The sequence below is a fragment of the Simochromis diagramma genome, unplaced genomic scaffold (assembly GCF_900408965.1).
Source record: "Simochromis diagramma unplaced genomic scaffold, fSimDia1.1 OVJJ01000150.1, whole genome shotgun sequence".
NCBI lineage: Eukaryota > Metazoa > Chordata > Actinopteri > Cichliformes > Cichlidae > Simochromis > Simochromis diagramma.
The window spans coordinates 2801382-2816077 of record NW_024387083.1 but is presented as its reverse complement, the minus strand read 5'-3'; the positions used below and the strand labels follow the sequence as shown (position 1 = coordinate 2816077).

General features: G+C 40.4%; 1 protein-coding gene and 1 long non-coding RNA gene across 6 annotated transcripts; both read right to left on the bottom strand.

The window, feature by feature from the left end:
• Positions 1-926: 926 nt before the first annotated feature.
• On the bottom strand, positions 927-7911 carry LOC120742578 (rootletin-like). The gene is made up of 12 exons (XM_040045974.1): positions 7288-7911; positions 6389-6530; positions 6116-6265; positions 5963-6041; positions 5410-5487; positions 5161-5307; positions 4999-5087; positions 4588-4899; positions 4380-4507; positions 3379-3433; positions 3177-3239; positions 927-3092 (listed from the first exon to the last, which is right to left on the bottom strand). Exons 2-10 carry the CDS (start codon positions 6403-6405, stop codon positions 3390-3392), a joined length of 1044 nt encoding a protein of 347 aa, XP_039901908.1. The 5' UTR covers positions 6406-6530; positions 7288-7911; the 3' UTR covers positions 927-3092; positions 3177-3239; positions 3379-3389.
• Positions 7912-8832: 921 nt separating this feature from the next.
• On the bottom strand, positions 8833-12900 carry LOC120742426. Of its 5 annotated transcripts, none has more exons than XR_005697870.1 (2): positions 12861-12900; positions 8833-9004 (listed from the first exon to the last, which is right to left on the bottom strand). It is a non-coding gene; the product is annotated as an uncharacterized LOC120742426 (long non-coding RNA). The 5 variants fall into 5 exon arrangements; XR_005697872.1 differs by lacking the exon at positions 12861-12900 and adding an exon at positions 12151-12174; XR_005697871.1 differs by lacking the exon at positions 12861-12900 and adding an exon at positions 12050-12096.
• Between the last annotated feature and the right edge of the window lie 1796 nt (positions 12901-14696).

The window sequence follows — 14696 nt, the reverse complement described above, 5'->3', positions numbered from 1 at the left end:
CACCAGGGCCTCTGCTACTGGCTGAGGCCCTGTAGCTGTCAATGAAACAGGCCTTTCAGAATAAGCTGCTCATTGGTTTCCATTTCATAAATCACGTTTTAAAGTTTAACTGCTTACAACATCTATCAAGAACAAAAACAAACCCTTCGTATGTGCGTGCCATATTAAATTTTATTTTTTAAAGAAAACATTTTCTTAAATCCAGATATATACAAATACTCTCAAGTACAATCAAAGTCAAATAAAATAAGAAAAATATGAAATCTAAACTAAGGTTTAAAAATGAATGTTTCCTGTCTCATTGGAAGGCTTTGAGTTTTTCTACATGTGTTTCTGTGTGTTTAAGTGAGTTTGTGTCTGTAAGCCTTTAAAGGAGAATGTGGAGGCTGCAGTGAAGAGAAGGGAGCATATCAGCATTCTGGAGTTTGCCCTGTGCAAAGTTTCTGTGCTGCTGAAAACAAGATGTTATGATGGTGTAGACTTTAATTAATATTAATAATAAACCACTCAGGTCAGCGGCTCAGTGTTTTACCAGTCCTGTACACTTTTATTGGCTTGTGAAAAAAGCTTTATTTTTATATTTTAAACATTAATTCTATTTAATTGAGACAGCAATTTAAATCATTTCACTTGAAAAATGTTTGAAAATCTTGAAGTAAATAAGGTCTAGTACACCTCGTGCCCCCCTTTAGACTCAGCCCTGTTTGCTTCAGCTTTTAGAAACCCTTATAATTGAAACATGGTATCAAACTAAGTTAACAGTTCACCAGAGTATTTTAATACAACTTCACATCGTTTGTTGATCAGGTGCTTTGATGAAGGACTCCTGCTCGCTTTTTCCCAGTAAAGGTTTTAATGGTGATCACAGGGACAGCGCTGCTGTTTCGCTCAGCTTGACATCAGCATCTCGGTCGGAGATGCTTTTCTCTTCGCGGTGTGTAAACAGACTACGGCTCCACGTTAAACTGTTTCAGTACTGCACTGCAGGTCCGGTCAGGTGCTGAATCTACATCCACACTGTTTACAGTCCCAGCGACAGATAGCGAGAGGTGAAGCATGTAGAGGCAGGTGTCCCGTACTGGGCTCCGGCTCAGTCTGTCTTCCTAAGCCAGGGGATCGGCAACCTTTAAGCCCCAAAGAGCCATTTGGACCCGGTTTCCACAAAAAACAAACAAACAACTTATGAAATCCCTGAAGTGCTACAGAGAAAATAAAATGTTATTTATGTAATAAACACATTTGGAACAATGTTCAGAACAAAGTGTCTGCAGCTGCATTTTAAACCTTACTTTACACAAGTTTAGTTCAGTGTTAAAGTCATTTTAGCCTCATGTTTACATCTCTAAGATCCAACTGTGACAATTTTCTATCAGTCAGCTTATAAGACAAATCACTCATGATTAATGTGTAACAGAAAATGAGATGATAAATGTGTGATGTAATCACTGTCTCCGCTCTTATATGTTGACAAATGAATAACTATAAAAACAGCAAACTATCATAAATCTGGGATTTCAGTGTTTGTAAAAATGTAAACTTGTACAAGTTAATTTGCTGCTCTACGCACTCTGACAGTGATTTGATGAAACAGGAAATGAACTGGAGGGCCAGTCAGCTGATTCAGGTGCAGCTCTCAGATTTCAGGGTGTTGTCTAAACCAGCTTCCTTCCCCCCGGGACGCTTCCTCGAGCTGGCCGCACATATTTACACACAAATACACACCACGAGTTGATCTTTGACTTCAACATGAGCCTGAGTAAGCTCAGACTGGAGGACTGTGGGAAAGGCACTGCAATGTATTTCAGGGTTGGAGCAAACATTTAGTGGCACTTCCCCTCAGACTGGCCAATTGTGACACTTGTTCTGCATTAATCAGTGTCCAAGTATCACAGCTGCTGTGAACATTGCATCCATGATCCTTCAGTTTTGCAGAGTGACAATTATTTTATTAATATTAGTACTCAGTATAAATGGGTACACCTTACACCTGTGCAATTTATAAATACATCTTGGTAATCAGGGTGGCCACCTTAATAAGGTAGTGTTAAAAAAAAATGTCACTTTTGGATCTAGAAAAGACAACATGATGGCCGAGACTCACCTGAGCCACTCTGACTCAGGTGAGTCTGGGTTTATGCTCGAGGAAGAGCTGCGCATTAAAACAAACAAATATAAATAAGCGGCATTGTTGGACTGTAAACGTTTATCAGCTTTTTAAGCTTCGTGACTGTAAAAAGGTGCTGTTGTTATTACATGACTCTATACAGAAATAATGGTACTAAAATGAGACAAAAATATTAAAGTGCCAGCATGTGAAACATGACCAGTATAACCACAGAACAAAAACAGAAGAATAAATATGCAGAAACACTGACAATAATTTGAAGGAACCAAAATAAGAATTTCTTTGCTTTGTGTGATGCAGAGAAAAGAAACCATAAGGTCACAGAAGAAGACCAAAGTAATGTCTACAATGCAGCAATAATCACCAGAACTGTTATTAAATCGTGTTAATTCTGTGTAATTCTAACAGTGCAGAAAAGGTTGTTTTGGCTTTAATAGCAAGAAAAGCAGGTGTATGTGCATTATTTCCCTTTGTATTCTGATTGGCTGGTTTTAATTAGTTGCTTTGAATCCTCTGACAGGAAGAGCTCTATTTGGATGAGTACGAGGCAGAGCCTGTGGCACATGTGTTTCTATTGTAAATGAGACAGCAGGTCTCAGTGGGACTGCCTGTATAAATAAAGGTTAAATAAATAAACATGAGGTAAAGAGCTCACAGAGAAGAGACCTGAATGTTCAAGATGGCTCTACCTCTCAATTTAATGAGTGTAAAGTAATTAAGAACATTTGGTCCTGAATTTTCACAGCTGGCTGAAGGACATTCTGAGCTCCTCCTCCCTCATGCTACAATCCAATCGCTGTGTCTCACACTCTAGGATGGATGGGATTGGATGTTGTGTGATAGTTGCTAGTGAATCACTGAGGTCAAGTCTCAGAGAGAGCATTGACTGGCTGTTTCTGGAGGACTGCTGAATGAACTCTGCCCTTTGTTGCTGACCAACAGCCAGTGCAAACTGGAGCTGCTTCACCTGGAGGAGAGGAGATACAGAGACATCATCAGCACCCACCTGACATCAGAACACCAGGAAGTCTTTTTGGTGCTTTGCACTCACCTGGTCCTGTAGCTCCCTCACTTTGCTCCTCAGTTGCTGCTCTTCTGTGGTGGTTAAAGACCCCTAAAACACACAATAGGTTTGCAACCACACGTGCCTCTATTGACATTTGTCACAAACACACACCTCATAGTCTGGAGAAATGCACTTACACTAACACAACCTGTAATTATTACTGTAATAAGGGAACTGTGTGTCTCACCTGGATGCTCATCACATCATCTCCTCCAGCTCGCCTCTCAGACACTGGATCTCCCCTTTAAAAAGACAAAAAAAAGTTTTAAATACAACTAAAGTACTTTACATCAAAATCACTGTTGTTCCTATTAATGTCAGCACAACTGATATGTTTCACTTGAGTGTGTTCACTGGGATGACTTCATTCACACTGCATTTAATCAGAGTGTGTGTGAACGTTAGAAAGTTTGAGACATGTTGTCCTCAGAGCTATCGAGTCAATCATCACAACTCTGTCCGAGGAGGAGAGCAGCTATGGTCTCGAGACAGGCTGCTGGGAACAGTGGGAGACTGGAGGGAGACAGGACTGTGATCAGCACACTCAAGCCTGCTGCTGTCTGAGGAGTCTAAACCTGTCATGTTGCTTGTCCCATGGGAAAGCTGCTTAGAGGAGGCTCAGGAAAGAAAGAGGGGAAATAAGCAGACCTGGTAACCAACTGTTGGAGGCAGGGGTTAAAGCCATGCTGCAAACCTGTGGAGGTGGGGTGTAGGGGCTCTGGGGCCCAGTCACTACAACGAGTCCTGTGAAACAATAAAGCCATCGAAAATCTGAGAAGCTGGTTGAAGAGAGGCAAGTCAGAGCTCAGTCACACTGGGAGAGAGCCTCTCTAAGATGTATTTTAATACTCAATCATGTTGCCAATTAAGCTAAAATCTTTGGTGCTATTTATTTTTCAGCCTCAAAAGGCTGAAAAATAAATAGCACCAAAGATTTTAGCCACCTTTGTTGAGATGTGTTACCGACTAATAGTGGCCTTAAAACAGGCCCATTTTCTCAGTTCAAACATGTTTAATGTTGTGAATAAAATGTTGGTTTATGAGATCTGCATTCTGTTTTTATATCTTCATCACTTTTTTGGAATTTGGTTTGAACTGCCACATTTATATGTTTTCATTATTCTTGTTTTAAGCAAGATCTAAGGAATAAAGGTTTGATATTATGACTTTAGGCGTACTGTCACTGACCATGTAAGGTGTCTTTGGCCTGCTTCAGAGTGTGGATGTGTGTGTTCAGCTGACATTTTTCCACCTCTGACTGTGAGAGACGCGTCTGCTGCTCACTGAGCTGCTGGTGGGCAGAGAGCGACAGAGACCTGCAGGCAGAGAGAGCCAGGATGTCAGTATGATGCGACCCGTAGAAACAAATCCTGATTTTATTTTGTGTGCTCAGCACCGGATCTCCTGCAGATCAACTTCGAGCTGCTCCTTGTGCTTCTGCAGACTATCCAGCTCCTCTTGTAGCCGCCTACTCTCTCTGAGCTGCTCCTGCTGTTGTATGCTCCTATTTTTCACCTCCTCCATTGCGTGCCCCAGCCGGTCCTGCACCTCCTTCAGCTCCTCACACATTGTGGCATGCTGAAAGGACAGGTCATCCACCTGCTGTCCAGCCGTCTGTCTCTCACCCACAGAGGGAAACATCCCGTCTTCCTCCATCTCTCGTTCTCTCAGCTGCTGAACAGCATCTTCCTCAGCCTCTCTCTGTACTCTAACAGACACAGCACAATTCACACTCTAATTATTCAGGATTAAAATCAAATTAACTTTACTGTTCTGGCCTGACGACTTGGGTGCAAACTAATCTCACCTGAGCTTGCTGAAATCCATGTTTAGGGTCTTGACTTCCCTCTCCAGGGAACTGACTTGTGACCTTTGAGCCTGCAGCTGTGACTCCAGCTGGTAACAGACACGTGAACTGACTTACATGATGTACTAAAGCCACAGAGAGGGGGCATGTAGGGAGGAGTACCTGCAGCAGGTGTTTGTGCAGCTCTCTCTTATCTGAGGCCAAAGAAGAGTTCAGGGCGGACAGCTTGTCTAGCGCATCCCGTCCCTCCTCCACCTCCCATCTTAATGCGCTCTCTTGCAACGACAGACGCAACACGCACTCCCTGGACTGATGAGACAAAGATGGCAGCCAGAACGTCATTCTATGCAAATGAGTAAAGCTAAGAGTCTTCCTCTGAGGACAGACACGTTCTCGGTGTCATGTCTGTACCTTCTGTAAGGCATCTCTCATATCATAAGCGTCTTCCTCGGCTCGCTGCTTGTCCAGCTGCTCCCTTTCTAGTGCTCCCTGCGAGAAAAGAGGACGACGACACCAGAAGATGTTCAGCTGTTTTAAATGATGCACTACTTATTTTAGTGACAACAGTTTCTGAAGAGGACCATTTCCTGCTGTGTGTTAAATGGAAGAAAAGCTAAATCGCCCACAATATGATAGTTTCACAATATATGATTACAATTTTTAACATTTTGTAATAAGCGTAGTATTTGTGTCACATTTAATGTGATTTATCACCTTTTTCAAACAGCAAGTCATCAGTCTGTAACTGAATGGGGTCAGACTGGCAGGTCTATCATTCTATGCTGGATGGTTTTTGTTCGAGCTGATTTATTCTACGTTTGCTGGGCTAACGTTCTCTCAGAATGGTGATGCAGGGTTTATTATGATTTTCATTGACTGATATTTGGTCTCCACATAAAATATCACATCACTGCTCCGTCTCAGTTCAGGTATAAAAACTGCTTGAGTGACTAAGCCTGTTTACCTTCAGACTATACATTTCTGCTTGAGTCAAAGTCTCTCGCTTTGTTAGCTGGACGTTCTCCAACACCTCAGTCTCAACTCTGAAACAAAACCAGTGCATTGCTGATGAACCTGTAAAGCACAGTGCAGTGCAGTGGTGACCTATGCTGAGTACCGTCTGCGCATTTCTGTCTGCAGCTGTCTGTTTCTCTCTTCCTGTTCGTCTTTCTCCTTTCTCAGTCTGTGATGTTCTCTCCTCAGGTCTTCCTCCCTCCTCTGCAGTTCCTCGACCTGCAGATGCAGGAAGGACGCCGTCTCCTTCTCTCTGTCACACACATCGGTAAATACAGAGCTGTCAACTCTGTCAGTGTCGTTCACTAATTCATTTACAAGCATGAATTACACAAAAGTGTAGCATAAAATCTGAATTGATTTTCTCTGTGTGAACCTGCTCAGTACGTCCATAATGTGGCCGAGCTCCTGCTGCTGTTGTTGTGTGTGTGTGTGTGTAGCTGCTGGTTGTCATCCTCCAGCTGCTTCAGTCGCAGGTGCAGGGCTGCTCTCTGCTCACCGAGCTGCTGCAGAGATCGCTGTGACACACACACACACACACACACAGTAAGGCTTTTGACTAGCACACACATAACCATACTGATTCAGACTGCAGGCGTGCGTGTGCCGCTTTTTGACTGTATAATGAACATCAGGCTGAATAACTTTAGACATCTAAAATACATTTGCAATATTTTAAATGTGATAATGATTTTTTATTTCATTTAATTTATTTAAATTACCGGTAGTTAAAATTAAGGAGCTGTCCTACAACAAAATTACGCTTTAATACAACATTAAGGGAAAATTGAATTTATCAGAAATGTGTGAAAATGATAATTTTCAGTTACAATGTAGCCGTCCGTATTTGTTTGAAGCGCTGTCATATCGCTTTAGGATCAGCTGCACAGCGCTGTCCACACAGACTTGTTTTGTGTGTCGACTCCCAAAAACTGGGAATCATGAACATCAGTGTAATACACTACAGCAGAGTCTGGGCCTAAACAGACAACTCCTTAAAATGATGGACTAATCCTGTCAGTTTGCACAGCCAACACTCAGTAACATGAAGTTTTGAACAGTATACACAATTTTAACTACTTCAGTACTTTGGTGTTAAAACCTGCACTTTAAAGTATTTCACATGACAAATACACACTTTCCAACAAACTGGTGTGAAACTGTGAAAACCTGTAGACAATCAGGGATCAGGAGGCAGATATTGTGGCTACACTGACACATTAATCATAAAAACAGTAGTGACTTTGCATATAAGAACTATATTGTGTTGTTTACCTGTAATTCCTCATTTCTCCACTGTAGGGCGCTCTCAGTCTGAGACAGGACAGAAAGCAAGCAGGACAGATCCAGGCTAAGGACACCCTCTGAGGAGATGTTCAGCGACTGACTGCTGGCTGAGGTCAGGACTCTGGACTGAACACAAAGTAGAACACAAGCTAACTTCAAATGCTTCACTTACTGCTGCTGATAGAGGCTCTTAGAGCTTCATGTAGACCAGCCATCAACACGAACTACTGCAAGAATTCAATTCAATTATATTTCTATAGCGCCAAATCACAACAACAGCCGCCTCATAGACTGTAAATTGGAAGGTAAAGACCCTACAATAACAGAGAGAAACAGCCATAGATTAAAAATAACTCAGTTAAATGCAGAGTGGTGTATAAACACATGGTGAGAGAAGAATGCTCATTGCATCATGGGAAGTAGAGCCATGCATGGGACTACTTTACCTCTGAGCATTACCCTCCTGTCCGTTTGTCACTCCCACAATATTTGTGTCCAATCCTGCCCACACTCGCAGACTCATCATAGCTTCCACATGACATCAGAGCTACTGGGACACGCCCACCTGGAGGGCAAAACGGTATTGCGTCCGTTGCCCTCCAGGGATCCTTCAAACATCTTTTAGTTAAAATTAGCAAAAGTGACAGACTGCTGATGAGCTATTGAATGCACTAACTGACGAGCAGAAACAGAGTATGGCACCCGTGCTTTTTCAGTGTTGGAAGGACTCTCTCTTGCACCAAGACCTGCTTATTGTAAATATCTTGTACTTGTTTTTACACCTTTTAATGTCAAAGTTGGCCTCTGTCATTTTTCAGTGTTGGAAAGACTCTCTCTTGCACTGAGGGCTGCTTATTGTGGGCGACCGTGGCTCAGGGGGTTGGGAATCGCATCTGTAACCGGAAGGTCGCCGGTTCGATCCCTGGGCTCTCTGTCCTGGTCGTTGTGTCCCTGGGCAAGACACTTTACCCTACTTACCTACTGGTGTTGGCCAGAGGGGCCGATGGCGCGATATGGCAACCTCGCTTCTGTCAGTCTGCCCCAGGGCAGCTGTGGCTACAACTGTAGCTTGCCTCCACCAGTGTATGAATGTGAGAGTGAATGAATAGTGGCATTGTAAAGTGCTTTGGGTGCCTTGAAAAGCGCTATATAAATCCAATCCATTATTATTGTAAATATCTTGTACTTGTTTGTACACCTTTTAATGTCAAAGTTGGCCTCTGTGCTTATCAGTGTTGGAAAGACTCTTTCTTGCACTGAGGTCTGCTTATTGTGAATATCTTGTACTTGTTTGAACACCTTTTAATGTCAAAGTTGGCCTCTGTGATTTTTCAGTGTTGGAAAGACTCTCTCTTGCACCAAGACCTGCTTATTCTAAATATCTTGTACTTGTTTTTACACCTTTTCATGTCAAAGTTGGCCTCTGTGCTTATCAGTGTTGGAAAGACTCTCTCTTGCACTGAGGTCTGCTTATTGTGAATATCTTGTACTTGTTTTTACACCTTTTAATGTCAAAGTCGATCTTTGTGCTTATCAGTGTTGGAAAGACTCTTTCTTGCACTGAGGTCTGCTTATTGTAAATATCTTGTACTTGTTTTTAACACCTTTTAATGTCAAAGTCGACCTTTGTGCTTATCAGTTTTGGAAAGACACTTTCTGACACTGAGGTCTGCTTATTGTAAATATCTTGTACTTGTTTGAAAACCTTTTCATGTCAAAGTTGGCTTCTGTGCTTTTTCATTGTTGGAAAGACTCTTTCTTGCACTGAGGTCTGCTTATTGTAAATATCTTGTACTTGTTTTTACACCTTTTAATGTCAAAGTTGGCCTCTGTGATTTTTCAGTGTTGGAAAGACTCTTTCTTGCAACAAGGCCTACTTATTGTAACTATCTTGTACTTGTTTTTACACCTTTTAATATCAAAGTTGGCCTTTGTGCTTATCAGTGTTGGAAAGACTCTTTCTTGCCCTGAGGTCTGCTTATTGTAAATATCTTGTTCTTGTTTGAACACCTTGTCTTGTCAAAGTTGGCCTCTGTGCTTATCAGTGTTGGAAAGACACTTTCTTGCACTGAGGTCTGCTTATTGTGAATATCTTGTACTTGTTTGAACACCTTTTAATGTCAAAGTTGGCCTTTGTGCTTTTCAGTGTTGGAAAGACTCTTTCTTGCACTGAGGTCTGCTTATTGTAAATATCTTGTACTTGTTTGAACACCTTTTAATTTAAAAGTTGGCCTTTGTGCTTTTTCAGTGTTGGAAAGACTCTTTCTTGCACTGAGGTCTGCTTATTGTAAATACCTTGTACTTGTTTTTAACACCTTTTAATGTCAAAGTTGGCCTCTGTGCTTATCAGTGTTGGAAAGACTCTTTCTTGCACTGAGGTCTGCTTATTGTGAATATCTTGTACTTGTTTTTACACCTTTTAATTTCAAAGTTGGCCTCTGTGCTTATCAGTGTTGGAAAGACTCTTTCTTGCACTGAGGTCTGCTTATTGTAAATATCTTGTACTTGTTTTTACACCTTTTCATGTCAAAGTTGGCCTCTGTGCTTATCAGTGTTGGAAAGACTCTTTCTTGCACTGAGGTCTGCTTATTGTAAATATCTTGTACTTGTTTGAACACCTTTTCATGTCAAAGTTGGCTTCTGTGCTTTTTCATTGTTGGAAAGACTCTTTCTTGCACCGAGGCCTGCTTATTGTAAATATCTTGTACTTGTTTTTACACCTTTTAATGTCAAAGTTGGCCTCTGTGCTTTTTCCGTGTTGGAAAGACTCTTTCTTGCACTGAGGTCTGCTTATTGTGAATATCTTGTACTTGTTTTTACACCTTTTAATGTCAAAGTTGGCCTTTGTGCTTATCAGTGTTGGAAAGACTCTTTCTTGCACTGAGGTCTGCTTATTGTAAATATCTTGTACTTGTTTTAACACCTTTTCATGTCAAAGTTGGCCTCTGTGCTTTTTCAGTGTTGGAAAGACTCTTTCTTGCACTGAGGTCTGCTTATTGTAAATATCTTGTACTTGTTTGAACACCTTTTCATGTCAAAGTTGGCCTCTGTGCTTATCAGTGTTGGAAAGACTCTTTCTTGCACTGAGGTCTGCTTATTGTAAATATCTTGTACTTGTTTTAACACCTTTTCATGTCAAAGTTGGCCTCTGTGCTTTTTCAGTGTTGGAAAGACTCTTTCTTGCATTGAGGTCTGCTTATTGTAAATATCTTGTACTTGTTTGAACACCTTTTTAATTTCAAAGTTGGCCTCTGTGCTTATCAGTGTTGGAAAGACTCTTTCTTGCACTGAGGTCTGCTTATTGTAAATATCTTGTACTTGTTTGAACACCTTTTAATGTCAAAGTTGGCCTCTGTGCTTTTTCCGTGTTAGAAAGACTCTTTCTTGCACTGAGGTCTGCTTATTGTGAATATCTTGTACTTGTTTTTACACCTTTTAATGTCAAAGTTGGCCTTTGTGCTTATCAGTGTTGGAAAGACTCTTTCTTGCACTGAGGTCTGCTTATTGTAAATATCTTGTACTTGTTTTTACACCTTTTCATGTCAAAGTTGGCCTCTGTGCTTTTTCATTGTTGGAAAGACTCTTTCTTGCACCAAGGCCTGCTTATTGTAAATATCTTGTACTTGTTTTTACACCTTTTAATGTCAAAGTTGGCCTCTGTGCTTTTTCCGTGTTAGAAAGACTCTTTCTTGCACTGAGGTCTGCTTATTGTGAATATCTTGTACTTGTTTTTACACCTTTTAATGTCAAAGTCGGCCTTTGTGCTTATCAGTGTTGGAAAGACTCTTTCTTGCACTGAGGTCTGCTTATTGTAAATATCTTGTACTTGGTTTAACACCTTTTCATGTCAAAGTTGGCCTCTGTGCTTTTTCAGTGTTGGAAAGACTCTTTCTTGCATTGAGGTCTGCTTATTGTAAATATATTGTACTTGTTTGAACACCTTTTAATGTCAAAGTTGGCCTCTGTGCTTATCAGTGTTGGACAGACTCTTTCTTGCATTGAGGTCTGCTTATTGTAAATATCTTGTACTTGTTTAACACCTTTTTCATGTCAAAGTTGGCCTCTGTGATTTTTCAGTTTTGGAAAGACTCTTTCTTGCACTGAGGTCTGCTTATTGTAAATATCTTGTACTTGTTTGAACACCTTTTAATGTCAAAGTTGGCCTCTGTGCTTATCAGTGTTGGAAAGACTCTTTCTTGCACTGAGGTCTGCTTATTGTAAATATCTTGTACTTGTTTGAACACCTTTTAATGTCAAAGTTGGCCTCTGTGCTTATCAGTGTTGGAAAGACTCTTTCTTGCACTTGAGGTCTGCTTATTGTAAATATCTTGTACTTGTTTGAACACCTTTTTAATTTCAAAGTTGGCCTCTGTGCTTATCAGTGTTGGAAAGACTCTTTCTTGCACTGAGGTCTGCTTATTGTAAATATCTTGTACTTGTTTGAACACCTTTTCATGTCAAAGTTGGCCTCTGTGCTTATCAGTGTTGGAAAGACTCTTTCTTGCATTGAGGTCTGCTTATTGTAAATATCTTGTACTTGTTTGAACACCTTTTAATGTCAAAGTTGGCCTTTGTGCTTTTCAGTGTTGGAAAGACTCTTTCTTGCACTGAGGTCTGCTTATTGTAAATACCTTGTACTTGTTTTTACACCTTTTCATGTCAAAGTTGGCCTCTGTGCTTATCAGTGTTGGAAAGACTCTTTCTTGCATTGAGGTCTGCTTATTGTAAATATCTTGTACTTGTTTAACACCTTTTAATGTCAAAGTTGGCCTTTGTGCTTTTCAGTGTTGGAAAGACTCTTTCTTGCACTGAGGTCTGCTTATTGTAAATACCTTGTACTTGTTTTTACACCTTTTAATGTCAAAGTTGGCCTTTGTGGTTATCAGTGTTGGAAAGACTCTTTCTTGCACTGAGGTCTGCTTATTGTAAATATCTTGTACTTGTTTGAACACCTTTTAATGTCAAAGTTGGCCTCTGTGCTTATCAGTGTTGGAAAGACTCTTTCTTGCACTGAGGTCTGCTTATTGTAAATATCTTGTACTTGTTTGAACACCTTTTAATGTCAAAGTTGGCCTCTGTGCTTATCAGTGTTGGAAAGACTCTTTCTTGCACTGAGGTCTGCTTATTGTAAATATCTTGTACTTGTTTGAACACCTTTTAATGTCAAAGTTGGCCTCTGTGCTTATCAGTGTTGGAAAGACTCTTTCTTGCATTGAGGCCTGCTTATTGTAAATATCTTGTACTTGTTTGAACACCTTTTAATGTCAAAGTTGGCCTCTGTGGTTTTTCATTGTTGGAAAGACTCTTTCTTGCACTGAGGTCTGCTTATTGTAAATATCTTGTACTTGTTTGAACACCTTTTTAATTTCAAAGTTGGCCTCTGTGCTTATCAGTGTTGGAAAGACTCTTTCTTGCACTGAGGTCTGCTTATTGTAAATATCTTGTACTTGTTTTTACACCTTTTCATGTCAAAGTTGGCCTCTGTGCTTTTTCAGTGTTGGAAAGACTCTTTCTTGCACCAAGGCCTGCTTATTGTAAATATCTTGTACTTGTTTTAACACCTTTTAATGTCAAAGTTGGCCTTTGTGCTTATCAGTGTTGGAAAGACTCTTTCTTGCACTGAGGTCTGCTTATTGTAAATATCTTGTACTTGTTTGAACACCTTTTCATGTCAAAGTTGGCCTCTGTGCTTTTCAGTGTTGGAAAGACTCTTTCTTGCACTGAGGTCTGCTTATTGTAAATATCTTGTACTTGTTTTACACCTTTTCATGTCAAAGTTGGCCTCTGTGCTTATCAGCGTTGGAAAGACTTTCTCTTGCACTGAGGTCTGCTTATTTTAAATATCTTGTACTTGTTTTAACACCTTTTCATGTCAAAGTTGGCCTCTGTGCTTATCAGCGTTGGAAAGACTTTCTCTTGCACTGAGGTCTGCTTATTGTAAATATCTTGTACTTGTTTGAACACCTTTTAATGTCAAAGTTGGCCTCTGTGCTTATCAGTGTTGGAAAGACTCTTTCTTGCACTGAGGTCTGCTTATTGTAAATATCTTGTTCTTGTTTGAACACCTTTTCATGTCAAAGTTGGCCTCTGTGATTTTTCAGTGTTGGAAAGACTCTTTCTTGCACTGAGGTCTGCTTATTGTAAATATCTTGTACTTGTTTTAAACACCTTTTAATGTCAAAGTTGGCCTTGTGCTTGTCAGGTTGGAAAGACTCTTCTTGCACTGAGGTCTGCTTATGTCAATATCTTGTACTTGTTTTAACACTTTTCATGTCAAAGTTGGCCTCTGTGCTTATCAGCGTTGGAAAGACTCTTTCTTGCACGAGGTCTGCTTATTGTAAAACCTCTGTACTTGTTTTTACACCTTTTAATGCAAAGTTGGCCTTTGTGCTTTATCAGGGTGGAAAGACTCTTTCTTGCACTGAGGTCTGCTTATTGTGAATATCTTGTACTTGTTTTAAAACCTTTCATGTCAAAGTTGGCCTTCTGTGCTTATTCAGTGTTTGAAAGGACTCTTTCTTGCACTGAGGTCTTGCTTATGTAAATATCTTTACTTGTTTTGACACCTTGTCATGTCAAAGTTGGCCTCTGTGCTTATCAGTGTTGGAAAGACTCTCTCTTCTTGCACTGAGGTCTGCTTATTGTGAATATCTTGTACTTGTTTGAACACCTTTTAATGTCAAAGTTGGCCTCTGTGCTTATCAGTGTTGGAAAGACTCTTTCTTGCACTGAGGTCTGCTTATTGTAAATATCTTGTACTTGTTTGAACACCTTTTAATGTCAAAGTTGGCCTCTGTGCTTTTCAGTGTTGGAAAGACTCTTTCTTGCACTGAGGTCTGCTTATTGTAAATATCTTGTACTTGTTTGAACACCTTTTAATTTAAAAGTTGGCCTCTGTGCTTATCAGTGTTGGAAAAGACTCTTCTTGCACTGAGGTCTGCTTATTGTAAATACCTTGTACTTGTTTTTACACCTTTTCATGTCAAAGTTGGCCTCTGTGCTTATCAGTGTTGGAAAGACTCTTTCTTGCATTGAGGTCTGCTTATTGTAAATATCTTGTACTTGTTTGAACACCTTTTAATGTCAAAGTTGGCCTCTGTGCTTATCAGTGTTGGAAAGACTCTTTCTTGCACTGAGGTCTGCTTATTGTAAATATCTTGTACTTGTTTGAACACCTTTTCATGTCAAAGTTGGCCTCTGTGCTTTTCAGTTTTGGAAAGACACTTTCTGACACTGAGGTCTGCTTATTGTAAATATCTTGTACTTGTTTGAACACCTTTTAGCAAAGTTGGCCTCTGTGTTTTTTCATGGTGGAAAGACTCTTCTTGCACTGAGGTCTGCTTATTAAATATTTGTACTGTTTGAACACCTTTATGTCAAAGTGGCCCTGTGCGGAT